Raw genomic sequence first — 24,752 nt, forward strand, 5'->3', positions numbered from 1 at the left:
AATTTGTGAGACTTTGCAGAGAGTATACATGGCCTCATGGCTGCACAGTCACACACGGACAAGCATGGTATTATCCAATATAGTTTTTTTCCCCTCCTACTCATTCTCCATGACATCTTCCATGAAAGAAGTATTTGTGTAGTTCTTCCTCCAGCTTTCCAACATGGGCTACCCATGTTTGGCACTCCGTTTTCTGACCAGGGCACAGCTTTTTCTTGTTTTTATTGTTTCACATTTAGCCTTAAAAAAAAAGTATTTTTAAGTTGGTAAGATGGGGGAAGTTTGTCAAAATGGTTTATGGTAAGTATGAGTCAAAGTTTGGCATTGACTTTAATACAATTTTGCAATTATGAACAGGTTTTGTGTGCTTCAGACCTAAATCTGTGTAGTTATTTCAGACAACAATTTAATTACTGATGATGAAGTACGACTGTACTGGCGACTTTTTAAGTTAATGGGGAAATAAACTATATGCCGTTAACTTAATCCTTGAAATAATATTAAAACTGACACACTTTTGTTCAGGGACGCCTACCTTTTTAATTGCTTCCGTAGACAAGAAAAAGCAGCATCCTGCATTCACCTGAATTCTCCAGGTACTCACAATGACACCTGCTATTGTCATTCCACACAACGGCACATAACTAATTCATAAGCTGTGTTTGCTTGTCAAACTTGGACAACTGGGACGGTATAGCTCGGTTGGTAGAGCGGCCATGCCAGCAACTTGAGGGTTCCAGGTTCGATCCCCGCTTCCGCCATCCTAGTCACTGCCGTTGTGTCCTTGGGCAAGACGCTTTACCCACCTGCTCCCAGTGCCACCCACACTGGTTTAAATGTAACTTAGATATTTGGTTTCACTATGTAAAGCGCTATATAAATATAATTCACTTCACTTCACAACTGACAACCATACAGTATTTTGCGATATTGCAATCCAAACAATTCATGCAAATTCAACAATTCCCAGCAAATTACGTGCAGTTGTTTTGAAACTTTGTCTAATCACTACAAATTCCATGCACATCTTATAATAAAATGTGTCCCAGATAAGCACTTAAATACGTACGTCAAAAGGTCTACTCAATCAAATGCATGATTACACACTACAGAGGAACCCTAATTTAGGAACCACAGATGGAATAAAAATATGCTTGTTGTACAAACTTTGTCTCAGTGTACAAACAGTTCGTTCACCCATTGTGTGCCTTGCTGTACAGTCATTTTGTACAGCAGAGCCATCTGATCAATCTCCAACGCTCATTCAGTCAGCACAGCACTCCTATCGTCAGTTATTGTGCTCAGTGCTACTTTGTGTGTATTTTATGTGATTTTTTTATTAGCCTTTTTACAGCATTTTTCTAGCTCAACAGATAGTCCCAAAAAAGCAACGGACAAGCAGTGTGTAGTTTTCAACATTCAGGAAGTATCCAGAGCTATATATGAAAGTTCCCACCGTCCCTTCCGCTGAACGCCAAAAAGGTTCACCAACAAGGTAAAGTGGATGTTATTTTTTATTCCTAATCATTGTATTGGCCTGGCTGTTAAAGGGGAACTGCAATTTTCGTTCACAATCATTATGACAGACATGACGACGGATGGATTTTTTTAAGGGCATTCTAAATATTAAATAAACGTAAATAAAAGTGTGCTTACAGCGGACCTCCACTATTTCGCCCATAAAATCCAATAAATAACCATTTAAAAACTGCCGACAATACTCCATTTAAATATTGTGACTTGAATTTTAACCAAGTATTAGTGATATTGTCATTATAAGCGCTAACGCAGACAAACTATTTATAGCAGCGCTTGCTGCTTTCTCGCTTCCTTGCTCCCTGTAAGTTTATTGTAGATCATAAATCATGCCTCTCACCTGGATAGAAGAAGTGTGAGTAGGTATTCCGACAAGTTGGTACACTTTGACAGCCATTTACGACCCAAAACTGGCCAGGACGACAAGAAAAGCCGCTTGGTACTCCACCCACACCCACCCCATCCCGTTTCTTCGTAAGGATTATGAGACATTCTTCACCTAAATTAGAATATATTAACATGCCAGCAGTCAACATCTTAATAACAGCAGACATTGCAAAGTAAGTAATGTTTTATTATGCTTGTTGGCTCTCATAAATGTCTGCAGTGAGTAATAATCCGTGATGAAAAAAAAAAGCAAATGTTGTGATGTGTTTTTAAAATTAATGCAACGTGTATGCTTAAAATGATCAAAATACGTAAATAAATAAATGTTATTATAAATGTGCCCGTTAGTACATTACATATATATTTACAGTGTGTATATAATACCTTGATGGAGGTGTTTGGATGTTTTTTTAAGACTTTGTAGGCGTAGTTGTACGACTAATATAGGCTTAAAGTTAAGGACTTTCGTGATTTCCAAATATGAGTGCACCGCAGGGCTAGTCACAGTATGTATGTGTCGGCAGGGCGGCTGCAAATAAGTAGGACAGTCCAGCTTGTTGTTTTTGCTAAGTTATTAAAAATAAATTGATCAATGACCCCCTTATTATGTTTGACATAGTGTATATTTTGTATAGGAAGTGCCATAGTACTGTATGTCCGTTGAGAGTATAACGTTTTCAGCATTAATAATGCTTAAAATTGCTGTTGTGGGCACTTTTTTATTTTCTGATGGGAATGAGATTGAGTTTTATTTAGTCCTAATGATATTCCTTTTATAATACAGGTGTGCTTTGTTGTGGCTTCATGAAACCTATTTCGCAACATTTCACAATGTCACAATGCTAATCGTTTTGTGTGCCCTGTTGGTTAGATGCTCAGAGGAACATTTCACAGTGGTTTTGTTTGATAGTTGTTGATTAATTATTTATTCTTCAACATGCGTCTCTATCATATTACAGAAGGAAAGTCGTAACCTTTTTTTGCACCTTTTTCCTCAAATGTATCACAACAAACACCTAAATAACACTGCCATGAAATAAAGCGCTTCAGGCTGCAACGTCCTGAAAAACAGACAAGGACAGGTTGTATTTGTTTTAAGAATTGCATGGCACAGGGCAAATATCTCCTACCATGCTTACATTATTTTCACCACAAGCTTCCATTCTTGCCCTGACATCCCTTGAAAGTAGGGTGTCCCAAACTATTTCAGCTCAAGGCCCAAGTACGAAATGTTCCTCTCTCAAAGGTGTTCTTCCCGTTTATTTATATTACTTAAGAGTCCCCCACCCACAAACACATCCAGCACATGTTTATTCATTTTCATAAAGGATGTCAGAGCCCATCAGACCAGCAAAGCCTAACTTTAGATGGATAAAGCTGTGATCCACAAGGGAGGATTTATTACCATCTATTCAATTTGTGATTGAGCAAAAACGAGGCACTGAATTAACCCATTTCTGCAAGCACAATGTCATTTACTGTTGACAATATGACTACAAAATAAGTTTTGCGAAGGGGTAATAAGCAAATGAAAGAAGTTTTGGTGAGAGAAAAGCAGACTATTCTAATGGCTCTTATAGTATGTTGATCATTTTACAGCAACGCATGAAAGATTTTAACAAAATGGTTGTGTATCCAATGTTTAACATGTACAGTGTTACAAGAAGTACAAAGCATGTTATTGTTGTTTATAGAACAAAGAACTTTCAGCCAAATCACAATGAGAAGTTGGGTTTTTGCCTGACTGTGTGGCTGAGCTGATTTAAAATTGGCTGTGGTGAAAGCTGCCCTTCAATAACATTCATCACTGACAGAGAAAGGCACTGTGGGAGCAAGCGGACGGTCAACAGAGGGACAGCCAGAGATTCTTGCAAAAAAGGAAATCTCGGAACTTACCTTCTTTTTACTGCAATAGATCTGCCATTTCTTTTCATCGGGCAGAGCGAACATGGCCTCCCTGTTCTTATCAGTCAGATCCAATTCGTCCTGCAAAAACAGGAGAGGCATTAATGTTATACAATTGCACATACCATATAAAGTAAATACTGGATTGTATGAAATCATGCGCAGCACATATGGAAATAAGAGAAAAGATCATGCGCATCGGGTAAGACCGAAGGTAAAACCAGCTTTTATGTATTTTAGTAATTGCTAGTGGTTATCAGGCTAAGTATTTTATATTCACCCTGCAAACCTGCTCAATTCTTCTGTTGGGTACAAGGAGCCTCCTGCCCCCTTTTGAAATGCATATGAGCCCAGGAAATGAGGCTATGTTTGCCATGGAGGAAAAGCAATGTTTTGGAAGAGGATAGATGGCTAAATCTGGAACAGAACACAGAACAAGAAATGCCTCGATGGACAAAAAGGAACACCATGAATGAAACTAAACTAGTGGACTACAAAACTGAGAATATGATGAAATGCTTTAGAACTCTAGCTTTGTGCTGAAGCTCAAAACTAATCTCATCTTAATGGCTTTGGTACCATGACGTCAGCCAGAAGTACCGCAAACCCCAAACCCCCCGCCTCCCAGGTTGAAGGTGGCTAACAGTGCCAGGGGTGGTGGGCCCCTTAAAGCCAGCCCAGTAAATTCACAAGGTTTGTTTTATCCATTCAGAAGGACCGGGTCAGACTGAAGTGCACAATGTGAGCCCAAACGCATCAAAAGGGTGACATCATCTCACCCATAGTACTTTCAATATAATAACTCATTATAGTCCGCTTATACTCAGAGATATAAAGAAACAAGTGGAATGGTATCAACTTGAAATGGAGTAATGGAGGCAGAAACTACAAAAGAGCTTAAGAAAAGGTCACAGCTATTTTTTCATTTCAATAGCATAATTTCACAGACTAAATGGGAGTATAACCCGAAGCTGGTCCCATAAGGTCTTTACCCGCCACAATAGAAGTTAGTTGTGGTTGCGGCTGCTGCATTTTATGTCAGCCAAAAGTAAAAGTAGAGGCTCTTCCGCTATTATTTACAGATTTTAATTTAGACCACAATCTACTCCCCACATCCTGCGGATTACATATAAAGTCTGAGAAGTCAGCTTGTCTAAGGCCGGTCATATCTTCACCGGGTCAAAGCCCTGCTGTCCAAGCTGCTGCTATTTCAAAGAACTGATACTTGGAGCTTCTGGGGAAATCCATGAGAATGATACCCTTGGATTTGAACCAGATGGGAGCAGAGCCCAACAGTTGATCTCTCAGCTATCAGCTACTTCTCTTTGCCGGACATTATGCCTTAGGCCTCTCAATTTAAGGTACTGTACGATACAGTATAACGGGGTATATACGTCAGCCATGAAAAACAAGATTTAGGTCTCCGAGGAATGCTGGGTTCTACAGTTTAGGGGATGTTTATGTTTACATAAGGGTTTTACGTAAGACTTAAATGATATCAGTGGTTTAAATTGCGGAGTAGCAAGAAGAGACAAACAAGGGGGGTGGGGGTGGGGGCAAAATGGCAAGTTGCAAGGGCTTACGCATCCTTTGAATGGAATATGGATATGGAATGTTACATTTCATGCAATGTCAGAACATCACATTTAAAACTTTGACATGTTACCATTTCAGAATACCGTCACCAATGAACATCCGCACAAATTATGTTGGTCTGCTTCTGAACAAGAGACGTCATACCATAGTTAATGTGGAAATTGGGTGGGTGCAGGATTTTTCTGCTAAACCAGCCAGAGGACTTTTTTCCCATTATGCAACAGGCCGTCTTTTTCTCCTACTTCAAACTCCCTTCCAGTTCAAAACATGTTCCAATGGCAGATCTGCGTCACGTGGCTGTTCCTCATGACTCGAAGCGACACCCCAAAACACACAGTTCTCTCACTCTCAAAATTCCCTCCCAAAAACCCAAATTACTTTCCATTTTGGCTGTGCAGAACCTTCTGTAAACGTGCTCCCATCCACCTCCGCCAACGACTCCAGTAGGGAATTTATATAAACCAAAGCTAATATTGTTACACCTGCTGCTCAAAAGGAGAAAATACAAACCTTAAACTACTGACCCCTCTTTCATATTTTTATCAGAACAGGGAAGTAATGTTACAAATTAAAAAACGTTTGTCACAGTGGTCATGTGAGCAACAGAATGACGGACAGGTTTTATTGTTAAATTTCCTATCAACCAAGGCATGTGGGCTTCTCAAATGTGCTGCAGCATAATGACTATTGCAAGGAAAAAAATAAGTGAGGCAAAGTTTAAAGCGCAAATATTGGTTTCTGTTTGAGAAATATATAAGCATACTTTTATGTAATTCACTTTCAGAATAGAGTTATTTGATATTGCTGTGCATTATATGCTGCTGCTTTTTTAAGAAGTGAATATAAAACAATCGTCCCAAAGTGGTCATCATGTAAAACACACAGTAAGCGATTATCACAATGAAGATGTGTCTTGGCTCATTATTGCATATGGTCAAACAAATGACAATATATAAGACATAATATATGGAAAGTGGGCAGAGCAAAAATCCAAGTAAAACCAAAATAACATTAACTGATATCATGTATCCTCATAAAGAGGGTAAATGAGACTGATGGCCCAAATAGAGGATGATGGATGGTGTTCACGGGAAATAGTAGATGCACAAAAGGTGGAAGTGAGGAAACAGATTATGTGTGGAACAAGTGGATGTGAATGACGTGAATAAGTGGGTGTGTCTCTGTGACAGAAAGTGTCAGCTCGAACTCAATAGCAAATGCGTGTGGTCCAAGAATGACATCCTGCCTGGAGTGAGTGTGTTTATTAAGTGGTATGGTAAGGAAGGTGGGGTCTGGGTGGTGAATAAAGTTTTGGGCTATGAGGGTGTGTATGTCCTGTAGCGATTCTGGGCAAGACAGGAAACCAGATGAAAGACGTGGCAATTGTTAATATTTTAAGAGGTCATACAAGGTCCCAAGGAAACGCAGAGGAAGCTTAGCTGTTGTTGATTACCCAAAAGACAATCAGTCTGTATGTAATGCAAAACTAAAAAGGAGGTGAAGCACAGTCTACCTGAATGTGACACGGTGCTTTAAGAATACATGTGAAAATGTGTTTGCTCAAGGGAAAGGCTCTGAAGTCTGAACAACTAATGCATTACTACTAATGTTTAAAGATCAACGTATTTTGGTCAAACTTATTTTGGCTTACAATGTCCTATCTCTCAGCGAGCTGTTTCTCGCCTACTTTCTCTGCAAAAAGTCTAAACAAGGATCGACCACTTTCATAATATGGTTTCAATAATAGTAACTTAAAATTACAAGTGAGAGCTTTAGGATTGAAAAGTGAGACATACAACTGTAAAGGCATGACGGAGGAAAGGCAAAAGGAAATAGGGTGCATCCCAGGGTGTGCACTGCTAAGGAAGCTAGCTCCCTGAGGCTCAGCGGGTGGAGAACATTTCCATTTTCACTTGTTATGCAACACCTTTTTTTATTCATTTCCCACTAAAAGTCACACTACTAGAAACATTCTAAAAGGCTAAATGGTTTTTAAAAAAACACCTCCTGAAATACAAGTTATGGCTAAGTATCTATCCATCCATCCATTTTCTACCGCTTATTCCCTTCAGGGTCGCAGGGGGCACTGGAGCCTATCTCAGCTATAATCGGTCGGAAGGCGGGGTACACCCTGGACGAGTCGCCACCTCATTGCAGGGCCAACACAGATAGACAGACAACATTCACACTCACATTTACACACTAGGGCCAATTTAGTGTTGCCAATCAACCTATCCCCAGGTGCATGTCTTTGGAGGTGGGAGGAAGCCGTAGTACCCGGAGGGAACCCACGCAGTCGCGGGGAAAACATGCAAACTCCACACAGAAAGATCCCGAGCCCGGGATTGAACCCAGGACTACTCAGGACCTTCGTATTGTGAGGCACATGCACTAACCCCTGTTCCACCGTGCTGCCTAGTTATGGCTAAGTATACATTTTTTTAAATCACTGACTAGAAGCCAAATACAGTGGACTGTTGCCCAGAAAGACACATTATGTGACAACAGAAAGCTGGGCTAATGCCCAGAACATTGGCCCTGAAAAACCCCAAAACTTACGAGATAAGGAAGGAAAGACCGAGGCGCCCACTTAGGGAAAAGAAACCGACTAAGGAGAAAGACAAGGGAAAAACAGAAAGCAACAACTGAAAGTCACAATCTCATTGGTAAATCTGGTTCGTAATTATTTGCACTGCACTCCACAATGATTAATTGCAAGAAGGTTAAATGTGGGGTCTTGCTTTTAGGGATATTATAGCTCATAGGTCAGGCAGAGCAACCTGTAAATGACACATATAAAACTAGTCTTGGTTCTGTCTTCATAGCAAGAAAGTACACAATCCAATGTTATTCACTCTTGTATCTTACATGTCTTGTAATGGCTGTAACAGTAATGCCACACCAACAGTTGCTGTTAAATTATGTTCTCTCTAGACTCTTATTAACCCTTGTGTAATGTTCATATTGTTGTTACTCAGCCAGCGTTTGTGGGTCTGATGGACCCGTTGCATTTTGTGGCTTTTAATGCCTCACAATCAAACACTTTTATGTTAAAATACTGAACAGATGTTTACCTTATCCCAATAAACATATGTTCAGTATTTTAACATAAAAGTCCATCAGCCAGCGTTTGTGGGTCTGATGGACCCTTTGCATTTTGTGGCTTTTAATGCCTCACAATCAAACACTTTTATGTTAAAATACTGAACAGATGTTTACCTTATCCCAATAAACATATGTTCAGTATTTTAACATAAAAGTGTTTGATTGTGAGGCATTAAAAGCCACAAAATGCAACGGGTCCATCAGACCCACAAACGCTGGCTGAGTAACAACAATACGAACGTTGCACGGAAAATGTCTCTGCCAGTTTCTGCATCCCACAGGGATTCTTCTTTTGTGTTTCTGCACCTGCGGTTCCCACACAAGGTTGCAACATTGTTTGTCAACACTGTCTGCTCTCATTTTCTCGCACATTTTACCCTCTTATGTTCTGTGTACCTACACTGACCTTTATTAATTTTATAATTTTTCTTTTAATAAAAAATGAAAACGGGTCCCACAGACCCGAACACCATACAAGGGTTAATGCACTGGGTAATTTCCTCCTAATAGCTAGTTACTTTCTGCTGGAACACTTCTTAAAATTTACTAAGCACTTATTCATTGGTGTTGCTAAAAGCTAGCTTTGCGGTTAGGTTAGGTATTAGCATGCCTGCTCCTGACTTGCTCTCGGTGTGGAACATGTTTAGCTTCATCCTCCTGTTATAATTGTACTTAAGATACTAAGAAATTGTATATTTAAGTGTATTTGCAGTAATGCAGGTGATTACTTTTATCTTAGGGGAGCAACTGCACACTGTTTATGGAAACACATAATTAGCTCCTAGCCGCTTTTCAGTTGGGGACTAAATATACATACAGTGTCAGCCATCTGCATATATGATCGGCATTAAAAAAGACATTAATCAGCAATGGTGATCACATACTTTTCCCGAAAATCAGCCGATACCGGTTGGTAGTCGATTGATCGGCACATCCCTAAAAACACTAAACCTTAAAAATGACAAAGGAGTGCTGCAACACAGTTGTTTTTTTAAGATGACATATGTCAATTTTTACATGTCACATAAGAGTTAAAATAACTTAACCACTGTTAAACAGAACAATGCATTGTTGCGCCTCATATTATTTTGACAGGGCAGTTCGAGCCATTTCTTGCACTGCTATCAGTATGAGATAAGCATGCACTGTGCCGTCTAGGCCCAATGGAGGATCCCATTATGGAGGCGTAGAAATAGTTTACTCCTACAGTTGGCCCAGATTTGTCGCCCCCACTCCAGAGACTCCATTCAGTCTTATTCACATCCTTAAGAGGGGCTTCCCCTTCCTGCATTGCCAAGGAAACTCTCTGCTATTCACTATATGTCTGTATTTCTCCCCAGGTTCCAAATCATGCTCCTTGTGAAACAAACATTGTCAAGGCCGCGTGACCAGTCAATCTATATTCTGGCTGTACAGATTGGTGTACAAGTGGTCAAATATGTCAGCTTGTTGGTGGGAGCTGAATCTGTAAAACAGATGGAGATTGGCGGAATGCCATTGTCAGGTAGAAGCATTTTGTGTAATGGTCATTCAGTAAAAGCAAACATGAACCTAACTGTCACAGTGTGAATGATCCTCTAACTGGAAATTAATTTTTCTTCCCTCGCAGGTCTCACTTGCACAAAATCTTAACTTTAACTGCTTCATTTAATTCTGTCATGCTTCTCAACAGTAAAATAGAGACATGACCCCGAACACTGAACATCTGAGCTTGCGAAAAACAAAGTACCCATCCAACCATCTCAAGAATAATCTATTCACAACATTCGGAAGGGACTGGGTCCAATGAGATGAGAGAAAGCCAAATCCTTTTTGTCAAGGGTCAAAACGTTGCTAGAGGTTTTAAAATCTGGAAACAGATCTCACTGTTTTTGTTCATCCCAAGCAACTGAGGCTCATCAACAGGAGCTAAAGATAAACAATTTACTCTAAAATAAGCAGCCGGTTGTCAAGTGTTCATGATCTTGGAATATGCTTCCTTCCATATGAGAGGTAGGACGCACATCTCAGCAACAGCCTTCTACGTAAGCAGACAAAGCCCCCCCCAAAAAACAGGTTGTGTCATGACTTGGTCCTGGGTGTGTGCTTTTCCGGGATGCAACGGAAAGTTGGCACGGGCGAGACGGGAATGAAGGTACATGATTTATTATTATCAAAAAAAGGAATAAATGAAAGCGCGCACAGTGGCAGAGAATAAACTATAAAACCAAAAGACTATAGCAAAAAGTACAAACAAAAAACACGCACAATGGCGGAGAACAAACTATGAAACCAAAAAGACTATAAATATGGAACAAATACTTACTTGGCTTGAGGAATTGACATGAAAAGAAGTATCAGGCATGAACAGAGCATAAATGTGTTGTGAGGTCGTCAGGACGAACAACAGAAAATGAATGAACTTAAATACTATGGACATGATTAGTGAAAGCAGGTGCGTGACTCAAAACGTGAAACAGGTGCGTGACGTGACAGGTGAAAACTAATGGTTGCTATGGTGACAAACAAGAGTGCACAATGAGTCCAAACGTGGAACAGGTGAAACTAATGGGGTAATCATGGAAACAAGACAAGGGAGTGAAAAGACAGAAACTAAAGAGTCCTATAACTAAACAAAAACATGACTTAACACAAAACATGATTACACAGACATGACAGAGCCCCTCCCTTAAGGACAGATACCAGATGTCCATAAAAAAAATTAACAAGAGTCATGGGAGGGCGGGAGGGGGACATGGCGGTGGGTCGCCTGACCACGTGTCCCCGTATCCACCGGGGCAGACTTAGGTGGCGGCGGCGAGTGGAACGCCGCTGCAGCAGGCGAGGCGGACGCCCAGGGAATGGCCACATTTGTGGCCGACTGGGAGGTGGGCGCACTTGGCGTGGCGGGCGACCAGGTAGCGGCCATATCCATGGCCGACAAGGAGGGAGGCGCGTCGTCATCGTGGCAGACGTGGCTTGGCGTGGTGAGTCAGGCGGCGAAGCTCGGCGTGGCGAGTCAGGCGGCGAAGCTCGGCGTGGCGAGTCAGGCGGCGAAGCTCGGCGTGGCGCGTCAGGCGGCGAAGCTCGGCGTGGCGCGTCAGGCGGCGAAGCTCGACGTGGGTCTTGGTCTTGGCATGGCGGGTCTTGGTCTTGGCATGGCGGGTCTTGGTCTTGGCATGGCGGGTCTTGGTCTTGGCATGGCGGGTCTTGGTTTTGGCATGGCGGGTCTTGGTCTTGGCATGGCGGGTCTTGGTCTTGGTCTTGGCATGGCGGGTCTTGGTCTTGGTCTTGGCATGGCGGGTCTTGGTCTTGGTCTTGGCATGGCGGCACTTGGCGTCTTGGAGCTGCGACTGGCGGCACTTGGCGTCTTGGAGCTGCGACTGGCGGCACATGGCGTCTTGGAGCTGCGACTGGCGGCACTTGGCGTCTTGGAGCTGCGACTGGCGGCACTTGGCGCCTTGGAGCTGCGACTGGCGGCACTTGGCGTGGAGGGTCTTGGTCTTGGACTTGGCGTGGAGGGTCTTGGTCTTGGACTTGGCGTGGAGGGTCTTGGTCTTGGACTTGGCGTGGAGGGTCTTGGTCTTGGACTTGGCGTGGAGGGTCTTGGTCTTGGCGTGGAGGAGCTGGTGCTAGCCTTGGTGCGGCGACTGGTGCTAGCCTTGGTGCGGCGACAGGTGCTAGCCGTGGCTCTGGTGCTAGCCTTGGCGCTAGCCGTGGTGCAGCTACTGGTGCTAGCCGTGGAGCAGCGACAGGTGCTAGCCATGACTCTGGTGCTAGCCTTGGCGCTAGCCGTGGTGCAGCTACTGGTGCTAGCCGTGAAGCAACGACAGGTGCTAGCCGTGGCTCTGGTGCTAGCCTTGGCGCTAGCCGTGGTGCAGCTACTGGTGCTAGCCTTGGTGCAGGTGGAGGTGGTCTAGCTGGGGGTTGCGGCTTGGCATGGTAAAAGACTGGTGAGGGCGGTCGTGCTGGAGGCTGTGGCTTGACGGGTCGGAAGACTGGTGAGGGCGGTCGTGCTGGAGGCTGTGGCTTAACAGGTCGGAAGACTGGTGGTGGCGGCCGTGAGGGAGGCTGTGGCTTGACATGGTGATGCTGAGCCACCCCACCTGAACAATTCCCAGCCCTAGCCCCCCCCTCAAGGGGCGGATACCAGACGCGCTCCCTGCGGTCTGGAACTCTCTGTAGGGGTGGGCGGAGGAGGGCAGAAACTTCCCCATTAAATTGTCCAAATTGTCTTTTTTGTACCTGAGATTGAGTGGGTGAAAAAAAATTGTTTTGTGTCTTGGGTGTGGCTTGAGTCCTGGGGAGCGGGGAATCAAAAGAAAAAGAATTCAGAAAAAAAAAATCATGGTTTTTGACGTCATCCGGGCGAAGCCGGGCTGGCTGCTGCTTGCCTCTGCCCGGAGGGGGAGGGGCTTGTGGGAGCGGCGTGTCCTGCTGGCTCGCGGAAGTTCTTCCTGAAGTCCTTCGTCGGGAGCGGCGCTTCCGGCACTGCGTTGCGTCCCCGCATTCCTGGGACCAAATGGAGTCTCTGTACTCCACGGAGGAGTAGCGCAGAGTTTCCTCCTCCATCGCGCACAGGACCGCCCAAGAAGCCTCGTCCAAAATGTCCAACTCGGCCAACTTAGGTGCGGAAAAGCGGGTCTGCTGACGACCTACTGTCATGACTTGGTCCTGGGTGTGTGCTTTTCCGGGATGCAACGGAAAGTTGGCACGGGCGAGACGGGAATGAAGGTACATGATTTATTATTATCAAAAAAAGGAATAAATGAAAGCGCGCACAGTGGCGGAGAATAAACTATAAAACCAAAAGACTATAGCAAAAAGTACAAACAAAAAACACGCACAATGGCGGAGAACAAACTATGAAACCAAAAAGATTATAAATATGGAACAAAAACTTACTTGGCTTGAGGAATTGACATGAAAAGAAGTATCAGGCATGAACAGAGCATAAATGTGTTGTGAGGTCGTCAGGACGAACAACAGAAAATGAATGAACTTAAATACTATGGACATGATTAGTGAAAGCAGGTGCGTGACTCAAAACGTGAAACAGGTGCGTGACGTGACAGGTGAAAACTAATGGTTGCTAGGGTGACAAACAAGAGTGCACAATGAGTCCAAACGTGAAACAGGTGAAACTAATGGGGTAATCATGGAAACAAGACAAGGGAGTGAAAAGACAGAAACTAAAGAGTCCTATAACTAAACAAAAACATGACTTAACACAAAACATGATTACACAGACATGACAGGTTGCAGAAAAACTAAGTAAGATGTGTGTTTCAAATCAAACTATTTCTTAAGTATACTGCATACAAATGGCATAATTATTAGTTCCAATGGGTGCAAATTTTGACAGTACAAAAAAAAAAAAGACAACTTGACGTAGGTTTGAGTTCAACATTTAATATTGAACTCTGTTAAATCTGCAAAGACTCCTCCCACCCCCACCAATGACTGTTTTCACTGCTGGACTCTAGAAAGAGGTTCCGCAGCCTCCGAAGCAGAACCTCCAGGTTCTGTAACAGCTTCTTCCCTCAGGCCGTAGACTCTTGAACGCATCATAATTAAATTATTCCCTCAACTCCCCCCAAAATGGATTAACTCGCTGGAATAAAAAGACAATATAACATACATCCATAAACGTGGACGCATGTGAAAAGTGCATATTTATATATATTTATTTATTTTATATATATATATATATTATTTATATATATATTTATTTATTTATATATGCACATTATTGCTTTTTTATCCTGCACTACCATGAGCTTATGTAACGAAATTTCGTTGTTATCTGTGCTGTAAAGTTCAAATTTGAATGACAATAAAAAGGAAGTCTAAGTCTAATTAAACTTTTGCTTACACAGATGAAAGTCCATTTTATTTATTTATTTATTTAGGATAACTAAAAGTTATTTACTTTACAATTACAAGTAAACAATCCTACAGTAATGAGAAAAATATATCCTTTCAAATGCTTTCTTGTATTTTTATTATATTATGTTATGATTGGATGCAATTGTAAACGCTGTATAGTTTTTATTGGTAAATTGTATTCAGTTCAGGAGCATGATGTACTGGAGATAAAAGGTCTGTGGCTGTCTGCAAAAAAACAAATATTTTTGAAAGTAAATTATTGCATATTTTTTTTATTGTGCGGCAACTTGAGACAAGAATGTTGATTGACAGTCTAAAAGTAACATGTCTTGCATCACTCCTTGCAAATCGAATTGCAATTGCAATTTTGGATTAAAATAAAGATTAAATCGCAATTATGTTTTTGTATTAATTGTGCAGCCCAAATGTTGAGTGCAACCGGGTACTGACGGCACACTCCATTTTGCCATACTTCTTGTCAGTGTGAACACATTTATGTACTCAAAATGAACATAGGGTGGGATGTTTACATGAGTGGGTTTTATGTAAACAAAAGGCTGAGCCTCTGGATTTGTTCAATTGGGTAATGCAATTTGGCTTTATACATCAACATACAACTCCCTAAGCCAGTTTGGTCAGGATATTGAGACACATGCTGCTTACCATTACACAAAAATAAAATCCAGGGTTGCAGCTCACTTGATATGTTAACTAACTGGATAGTTCAATTGGTGTAATTATCATTATTCATCCCCAACAAAACAATTGAGTGATGTCAACAAGTAATAAACACATGGAGATGGGTGGCACCTACCACTAGCTCTGAAAAGCGAGCATGCAACTCCTCGGCAGGTGGCATGGGGGCGCTGAACTCCAGCAGCTGCAAGGGCACGCTGTCCTTCAGGTTGATCTCTGGGGGCTCACTGCTGCCGAAGCAACACAAGAACCCCAAGCCCGGCCTTGTCCTCTTCCTGGGTGGCATGGCGGCTGCGGTAACAAGGGGTGGCAGTGGTGGATTTGGATCCGGAATATTTAGGTAAGGATCCAGGGGCAGGGAGGGGGAGTGGAGAGAAGAAGGTTGCTATCTGGGAGGCATGATCTGGAAGAGAAGAAAAGACAAACAATTCAAGTTGGGTTATAAGAGCTTACCTTTGCATTGGCATAAAATATATTGGTAAAAGCTCAAAAACATACAGTATTATAGTTCAAACCAAACTGAACTTGACTGAAAACTATCATCTTAGAGGTAAAAATACAAATATTTGAAAGCAATGCAAGAAGATGACTGATCAAGACCACAAAGCCTTACCAGTAAGAGCCTGTAACCACAGATGAACTCAAAATTGAAAGGAGAAACTTTCTATTGGCTCATTCATGTCAAGCAAGCAAGTGCAGGACAGTGCCAGCTTCCATCTCATGCTTGTGCCTTCAAAATATTATTTTTTTAAACTCCTTTCAGTTTTCATAAGAACAGGAGCAAAGAGCTATGCAACAATAGAACACAAAGACAGCAGGGACAGGCCATGATACGCCCCGTTTGACATCAGTTACACTTTCAACTCAACAAAGACGCCACTTGTCTGTGAGGTACAATAATGCCTCTGAAGTGTGCCTGTGAGTTGTTGTACAGACATTGAACTGCCCCAGCAGTGCCCTTTCACTTTTCAATAGCACAGACACAGTGTGTGTGTACAGTAGTAAATGACAATACTACACCATTTGTGAAAGAATGAATAGGACGCATCAAGACTGAAGGATTTCCTCAAAGCTACAAAAAGGATATGGGTAGTCCTTATTGCGTGAATAACACACAGTTGACAGTAAGTTGTGTCCTCAAAAGTCACACACAGAAACATTTGGATTACAACAACAGTATTTCATAACTGGCAGCATGGCAGGTGATAAAAGTCTTATCTCGCACATATAATTTACTAAGAGACTCAATTTATGAGCCATTTAAATACAGGACTGGCAACATTTTACAAAGCAATGACAAGAGCAATATTTTAAGGTGAACATCAACAAATATATCACACACTTGATGCAGTTACTAATGTGTGTGCGACTACAGCAATTTTTAAGTAATTGCTCAAGTTTTACTTTCATCTGTCATGTGATTAGGAACTTTGATTTCCACTAAGAAACCACTATCTACTTCAAGTTGAATAAGCACGATTCCCAAAGCCATCACTCGCTGTCTCTCACATTCAGAGGCGTTCTCATTTCCAAGTCTAAAAATAGCTGGATGGTAAATTATGTATGAATGTGCTAGGCCCTCAACGCGAGCTTAAAGGGGTGAAAAAAAACATACTTGAAATTTGGCCTTTTGACACAGCTCATTTTCCTGCTTCCTTGCATCTGCCTTGTGAAGGCCGTAAAGTCCCTTTTATTTGTACCTTACAACAATGGGATGCTTCATTTAACACCATAATTTACTATTATATTCGAGGATCATCAATTTTGATGACCATTTTAAATTTGTCAATGCAGAGCATTTTCATATGGAACTGTTCTTTTTTTAAATGTTGCCTATCATTCACCATCATTATGAGAGACAAGAACACACACGTCTCTCTTTTTTTTTAGGATTTTAAAGATGAAAAAACGCTTGGAAGATGCATCAGAGTCACTGTTGTAGCCTTCAAAGCCCTCTAAAACAACTTCTAAACCCTCCAGCAAGTCTATATATAATTTAGTAACAGACACGTTCATAACAATATGTAATATGTTCAATATTTACCACATTTTGATCATTTTAATCCTTTCCGGGACTGATTTTCGTCTGCACATTGATTTATGTTTCCATAGCAGCGCACGTCTGACTTATGGCAACAAATGTGTGTTCAAACTTCCAGATTCAAACACGCGTGTGTGTTCTAATCATGGAAGACTTGGTAATAGACAACAAAGACGAATATTTTGGGACAAATGAGGATTCACAACTTTATATTTTTGAAGCTAAATATACTGAGGATGAACTACTGCTTATAGAAGCGAGCACAAAGAAGAGGGTGAGATGTTGGAGCAGACAGAAGCCAGGAGAGTGATGTGAAAGCAATGCTATATATATGGAACTTGGAGACAAGCTATTTCGACTTGGAGACAAGCTTTTTTGACATAAATGGATTGCTTAACCTAAATCAACAGGAAACGTCCCCGGTCAGCTGTACAAGACAAACAACTGTCCATCGAATGAGTCACTATATATTATTTGAGTGCATGCACATGCAGCGAGCAGCAGTAGGAGTTTGACGTTTTTTATACTTGTATTAATTGTCTCTACGTACTTTTCTGTGTAGTTTGAGTGTTTTATATTGTTTAAGTACTCACCCTGCTGCTGACTGGAATGGATCTCTTTTATCTGATTCATTCATAAACCGCAATCTATTTTGTCTGATGCTCCCAATTTTAAATTGGGGGATTTTAACCATGTAACCCTAAAAAATTCCCTAACAAACTTTTATCAATATCAAACCAGGCTGGACAAAACCTTGGATCTTTGTTATGAGTCAATTAAAGACACTTTTAAATATCTCCCCCTTTCTCCTTTGTGATCAGCAGATCATAACTGTGTGCACCTTCTGCCCATCTACAGGACTCTTTTAAAATGGTAAAAAGTGCAAACCATAGAGGTGAAAGTGTGGTCAGAAGAATTTGTGCTCTCCCTGCAGGAATGCTTTGACTGCACTGACTGGGGTGTGTTCAAGCAGTCGTCTAATCACTTGGATGAACTTACTGATGTCATTTGCTCATATTCTGCCTTTTGTATAGATATGATTATTTCTAGTAAAAGGGTTAAAATCTACCCAAATAACAAGCCATGAGTCACTAAGTCAGTAAAGTCCAGCACACAGAAAAGGAAAATTGTTTTTCAATTGGGTTCTGTGTCAGATTTTCAGTTGGTTTCCAAGGAGCTGAAAATTAAAATTCTGAAAGCAAAACAGAGCTTTAAGTTCCAAATGGAAGACAATATGGCTGCCAACAACCTTGGGTCAGCATGGTCCTGTATGAAAACTTTAGCCAGCCCAGAACATAAGCACTGGTGCACATGTCACTTTAAATCAGACTCTGATTTTGCTAATGCTCTTAATTGTTTTATATCCAATTTGACACTCTTGATTTTAGTATGGAAATACAATAACTTGGTCTCATACTTCACAGTATCCAACATCTTTCCATTAATCAAGAAGATGTTGAGATAGCCTTTTCACACACAAAAGTAAACAGGAGTTCCGGACCAGATTATATTTGTGATCAACTACTTAGGTTTTGTGCAAAAGAACTGAGCTCAGTTTTTACATGTATTTTTAACCAATCTTTAAAAACACAGCATGTCCCCAAAGTCTGGAAAGATGCTATAATTGCCCCAGTCCCTAAATCCAGTTGTCCTAACATTTTAAATGATTTTAGACCTACAGCCCTGACCTCTCTGCCAATAAAAAGCCTTGAAAGGCTGGTGCAGAACTTTTAACAAAAACATGGAACAGGTCTTGATCCACTGCAGTTTGCTAATAGGCCTAAAACAGGAGTGGATGACACCACACTCACTCTTAATTTGCTTTTTAAAAACCTGTAGGGAAATGGGTGTCATGCCCAGATTTTATTCATTGACTTTTCATCTGCTTTTAATACGATACAACACCACATTTTAATTCATCGTCTTTTAGAACATTTTAAATTAAGTAATCTCGTGGGCTGGATTTTTAACTTTTTAACAAACACTGTGTGCTCCTCGACTGGCTCCCTCCAAGGATGTGTTCTCTCGCCAACGCTTTTTATTGTCTACACAAATGTGTCAGATCACTTTTAAAAATCGGACTATTTTAAGGTATGCAGATGACAGTAATTGTCAGTCTCTTTTAGGGCAATGAGAACTATTGTTCATGATTTTGTCAAGTGGCGTGATGCTTCATATCTACAAGTGAACAATCTTACATCACAAGATATGATTATTGATTTTAGATGGCAGGCAGGAATGACTAATGAGGGAATCATTATTAAGGGACAAACTGTCAAAGTTGCGCAATCCTATAAATATCTTGGGACCACTGTGATGCTGTATGCAAAAGAGGTCACCAGCGTCTTCACCGTCTAAAGAAGATGTAATTTCTTCACATTGACAAAACCATGAGGATTTTATTTTATTGTGCTTTTATTGACTCGGTTTTATCTTTTTGTCTGGTGTCATGGTTTGGAGAGCTGCCTCTGAAGGACAGAAACCGATTAAGCCAAATAATCAAGTAGTTAAGTCGAAGCCTTAACTGAGTTTGGAGTCCATGTACACTCGGCAGGTACAGCGGATTGCCAACTCAATTACAGCAGAAATCTCCCACCCTCTTTAGGGTGATTTCCAGCTTTTTCCTTCTAGTCGGAGGCTTAGGGTCCCAAGATGCAGAACGACTCGGTATAGTAACAGCGTTGTTCCAGCCGCTGTTATTCTTATAAACAAATTATAGCTATATTGCACATACTTATTTATTTGTATCTACTTATTAATTCATGGTAGTTTTATCTTACTGTCTTTTACTAACTTTTGCTCTGCCTATTTTTATTGATCATGTGACTTTCTTTTTCTTCTTTTCCTGGTCCTAGTACCAGACAGCCTGTTGAGTACTTTGTCATGTTTGTCATGTTGTGATCTATTCTGTGTTAATACCTTTGTTTATTCTAATATATATGCATATGCCATTCTCCTGTATTTAACACTGCAAAACAAATCTACCTTTGTGTACAAATAAAGTCACTTGAACTTGAACATACATACCATTGATACACGCAGCACATCATGCGTGTTATTACGACTACAATACATAAGCTGTCTGGCTAGCTCAGCTGTGTAAAAACAAAACATGAAATGTGAGCTAATACTGTACAGATACAGTAATATGATTGTTCATGTTTTTCAGTCAGTACAGATTGGTGTTCTACTACGGTACATTGTGTTGTGCAATACAAACTCAAACGCGATTCAGCCGGTGATGTAAACGCTAACTTATCTATCTCCGTAGCCTGCCGATGTGTTAGTACGATAGAAAACATTTTTCTTAGTATTTGCTTTTACAATAAGAATGTCGCTACAGCTTGGTTAATATACAGGTTACGGAACGTAAATGAAGTATTGTTGACCGTTTTTTTAATACATTTTTAAAGTGGTAGAATTGATTGATCCCATTAGCTGCATTGCTAGCCAGCTAAAACGAGCTGATTTTCAGAATGCGGGAAAAAAACAAGCAACTTTTGTCTTCTTGTCTCTCATAATGATTGTGAATGATAGGCAACATTCCATAAAAAGTGCAGTTCCCCTTTAAATGTGCATTTGGTACAATTAATACATGTGGGATTGTGGCAAAAAGTGTTATGTTCTTGAATGCCCCAGATCACAGCATAACATTTACCAACAATATCAATCATTTGCACATATCAATTTAATTAACAATGTAATAACTAAAGTATGTCTTTCAAGGGAAGAATGACCACAAAAATGAAGAAAACAACAACAAATAATTGTGTTTGTGTACTTGGGGGGGTTTACTATTGACAATTTCCGGGAACAGATTGAACTTAATGGAGTTAAATTTAAATTAATTCAATTACGGTACAATAAATTTGATAGTGCAGTTTGGGTACACAAGAGTCTGGCACAGCTTCTCAATGGACGCAAGCCAAAACAAACAAGTGGAGAAATTAAGACACTATATGTCACACTGTGGTGAACTTTCAATAGCAGAGTTTTTAATGTAGATTGGCTGGATGGTACCTCCAAGTCATGGCGGTGAATAAAAACAATAACGTTTTTAATAAACACATATAAAGTTGGAAAAATTAATTGAAATTAATAGTTCAGTATCAGAGGCGTAGCACCAAATTTTGGCCCCCCATACACAAGACTACTAAAAGGCCCTCCAACCTACCCTTAACTCAACATTACCCCCCCTCAATACACATTTACTAGGTAAGTTTACACGCACTAAACAACACATTATTGCATGGATTTGGTTGAAGCCAGCTTTTTAACACACATGTAAAAACTTTAATTACGTTTTAGACTTTTATTAAATGGGAATAACAAATCTAGAACATATCTAAATAATTTGGTAAACTTTTTATTTTACAAAAAAATTGCCTATACAAATTCAATAAAAAGTGGCCAGAATCTAAATTCAAATAATCATATAACCTGTCAATATTCACTTAAATATAATTACAGATCTGCCATGTTGTCAGAGTGTAAAGTATAGATGAGCTGATTTACACAGAAAATGTAATAAAAAGATTATTTGAATCATAATAATACATCATTATTATTTTAATAGTATTACTAGTCTGTTATTATATTATTATTAGTGCATTTCGTGGGAATTAAGTCCCCCCATCTTTAAAAAATTCTGACGCCTCTGTTTCTAACTTAATCTAGGGTCTTTGAACGCACCACAGTTATGGGCAATGAGAAGCAAAAGTGAAACTTGTACATAACGTTTTTCAATGCCGCCACAAATAGATCTTTTTATATTTTTTAATTTCTTCCATCACCTCATCCTTGTTCCAAAATGTTGATGTGGTGTGTGAATGCTTAAAAGGTGAAGTGTGAGGACGTTATGACGTTTGTGTTGAGTAAAGTGTTTGATGCTCGTTTTGCCACGATCCAAGTGGAATGAACCATTTCGTATTTTTGAAAGGGGGTGTAGGTAGTCTTAGACATTCTTAATTTGATTAAAGCAACCTTTTTATTGAACTTTCAGGGCTATAATAAATTTACATAAACATTTATGACGTCGTCTTTTTTTTATCATTTACATATTTATATGGCAGACAAAAATGTTCCAAACTTTACAAAAGCCCATGGGTCCCCCTGTACTAGGAGCCGAGGCACAACATCCCCTCTCCTCCCCCTACTTTGATGCCCCTGTTCAGTACATTTAATAACATTTTCTTAAGCGTGTTTTTGCTAAACGACTGTAACTGCTACAGTAACTAGAGGGCTCCCTTGTGAACAATGAATTATCCCATAAATCTTAGAAAGCAATTGTTCTGAAACTGCTGCTATATCATTACAGATGCAGACAAACAAAACGACATGCATAAGCAAGTTTCCAGAAATGTTTCTGGTTGTACTATTAATATGCTTCAGTATTCATTTTGTTTTGTTGTATGGTGGATTGAAGCCAGTCTGCAACAAACTGTGTGTGTGTGTGTGTGTGTGTGTGTGTGTGTGTGTGTGTGTGTGTGTGTGTGTGTGTGTGTGTGTGTGTGTGTGTGTGTGTGTGTGTGTGTGTGTGTGTTGGTGTATACAACATGTGTGAGCGCCACATGCAGGCAGTCCTCACTCAACACCACCAGTTCTGCTGGCCTGCTTCCAGTACAATGAAAGTAGGCTGAGGACAAATACAGTATACAGTGTTTACTACCAGGTAGCCATGGGTAATTTCTGGAGAGGTACCAGTCTGGATGAGGTGCTAAATGACCCAAGTTGTGACACAGGGGTGGACCACTCTTCCACTTCACAACTGTGGGCTGACCTGGCAGAGAAGATCCCCCAATGACTATGTGTTAACTTCCTAGTGGATAGTACTCGACATCTATTGCAGCCGATCACCCTCAAGGTTTTATTCTTTTTACCCAGCTGGGGTCTTTAGAGATTTACTTTGCCCGGATGTGGGTTTAGATTGGGGGATGTGGTGAGTTTGTTATGCCCTTTGAAGCATTTGTGATTAAGGGCTATATAAAAAAACTTGATCGATAGATACATCAGTCAATATTTACACACAGCGATATATCGTAATGACCTCAATATAAGATGACCCTGAATAGAGCTAGTCAGTTTACCGGTTTTACAGTTAATACAGGTATATTTTAGAAAGAGATATATATTTGACACGATACCACCATGCGGGTATCTTTTGATGTGAGTTTGTTACAGCCGGTGTGGCAAGCCGCCGTTGAGGCGCCCGGTATGCAGCATAGCCGAGATTGGGTCTAGCACACGTCTGAATTCGCTACCACGCATTGCCGACACAGACCCCACGCCGCATTCACCTTCGCCCACAGCAGACGTACCCACACTGTAGCTTTTGCGGCGGCTCCTCTTTATTAACCAGAGGTAACACAAGCCGGTGAAAACATTCAACAGAACAGCCCTCAGAGCCGACAATCTGCTGCTGCTAACTGCTAAAGCTAACAAATACAGTTCAGTTGAAACCCTCGCTGACGTCACTAGTCGCTTGGCAACAAACACCGCCTTTTAAAGGCACACAAATACACGCGCACGCTGCTCTCATAAACATCTCTTGACTGCACATGACATATATTTAATGTTTTTTTTAAGTAATGCATTAATTACTTTCCCTAGTAATTAATTACACTTTATTAAAGAGTAATTCCATGAGTAAAAAAAAAAAACTTTTTCAGTTAAGTAATGAGTTACTATAAATAATTACTTTAAAGGCCTACTGAAACCCACTACTACCGACCACGCAGTCTGATAGTTTATATATCAATGACGAAATCTTAACATTGCAACACATGCCAATACGGCCGGGTTAGCTTACTAAAGTGCAATTTTAAATTTTGCGCCGAAATATCCTGCTGAAAATGCTTCGGTATGATGTCGCCTGCGCGTTACGTCACGGATTGTAGACGACATTTTGGGACAGCATGGTGGGCAGCTATTAAGTCGTCTGTTTTCATCGCAAAATTCCACAGTATTCTGGACATCTGTGATGGTGAATCTTTTGTAATTTGTTCAATGAACAATGGAGACAGCAAAGAAGAAAGCTGTAGGTGGGAAGCGGTGTATTGCGGCTGGCTGCAGCAACACAAACACAGCCGGTGTTTCATTGTTTACATTCCCGAAAAATGACAGTCAAGCTTTACCATTGGCCTGTGGAGAACTGGGACAACAGAGACTCTTACCAGGAGGACTTTGAGTTGGATACGCAGACGCGGTACCGTGAGTACGCAGCTGCGGCTTCCAAACATTTGATCGCTTGCCTGTACATGCGTGCCGCTATGTGCATGTCACGTATGTAACTTTGGGGACTTTGAGGAAATATATGTGCTGTATGAACTTTGGGGAGGTGAATGGTACTTTGGGCTGTGGGATTGAGTGTGTTGTGCAGGTGTTTGAGTTGTATTGGCGGGTTATATGGACGGGAGGGGGGAGGTGTTTGCTATGCGGGATTAATTTGTGGCATATTAAATATAAGCCTGGTTGTGTTGTGGCTAATAGAGTATACAGTATATATGTCTTGTGTTTATTTACTGTTTTAGTCATTCCCAGCTGAATATCAGGTCCTACCCGCCTCTCACAGCATCTTCCCTATCTGAATCGCTCCCACTACCCTCTAGTCCTTCACTCT

General features: G+C 40.9%; 1 protein-coding gene across 5 annotated transcripts in view; it reads right to left on the reverse strand.

Moving 5' to 3' along the window:
• daam2 (dishevelled associated activator of morphogenesis 2) overlaps positions 1-24,752 on the reverse strand; it is a 166,739-nt gene that overhangs the window by 77,937 nt on the left and 64,050 nt on the right. For 4 of the 5 annotated variants that reach the window (XM_061968499.2, XM_061968494.2, XM_061968496.2 and 1 more), the window contains exons 2-3: positions 15,212-15,496; positions 3,820-3,909 (exon numbers count right to left, since the gene is read on the reverse strand). In XM_061968499.2, coding sequence (XP_061824483.1) covers positions 3,820-3,909; positions 15,212-15,379 — 258 coding nt within the window. In that variant the 5' untranslated portion in view covers positions 15,380-15,496. Of the gene's footprint in view, positions 1-3,819; positions 3,910-15,211; positions 15,497-15,706; positions 15,823-24,752 lie in introns of those variants that run through there. The other variant, XM_061968498.2, reaches the window with a different exon arrangement.

The sequence above is a fragment of the Nerophis lumbriciformis genome, linkage group LG08 (assembly GCF_033978685.3).
Source record: "Nerophis lumbriciformis linkage group LG08, RoL_Nlum_v2.1, whole genome shotgun sequence".
NCBI lineage: Eukaryota > Metazoa > Chordata > Actinopteri > Syngnathiformes > Syngnathidae > Nerophis > Nerophis lumbriciformis.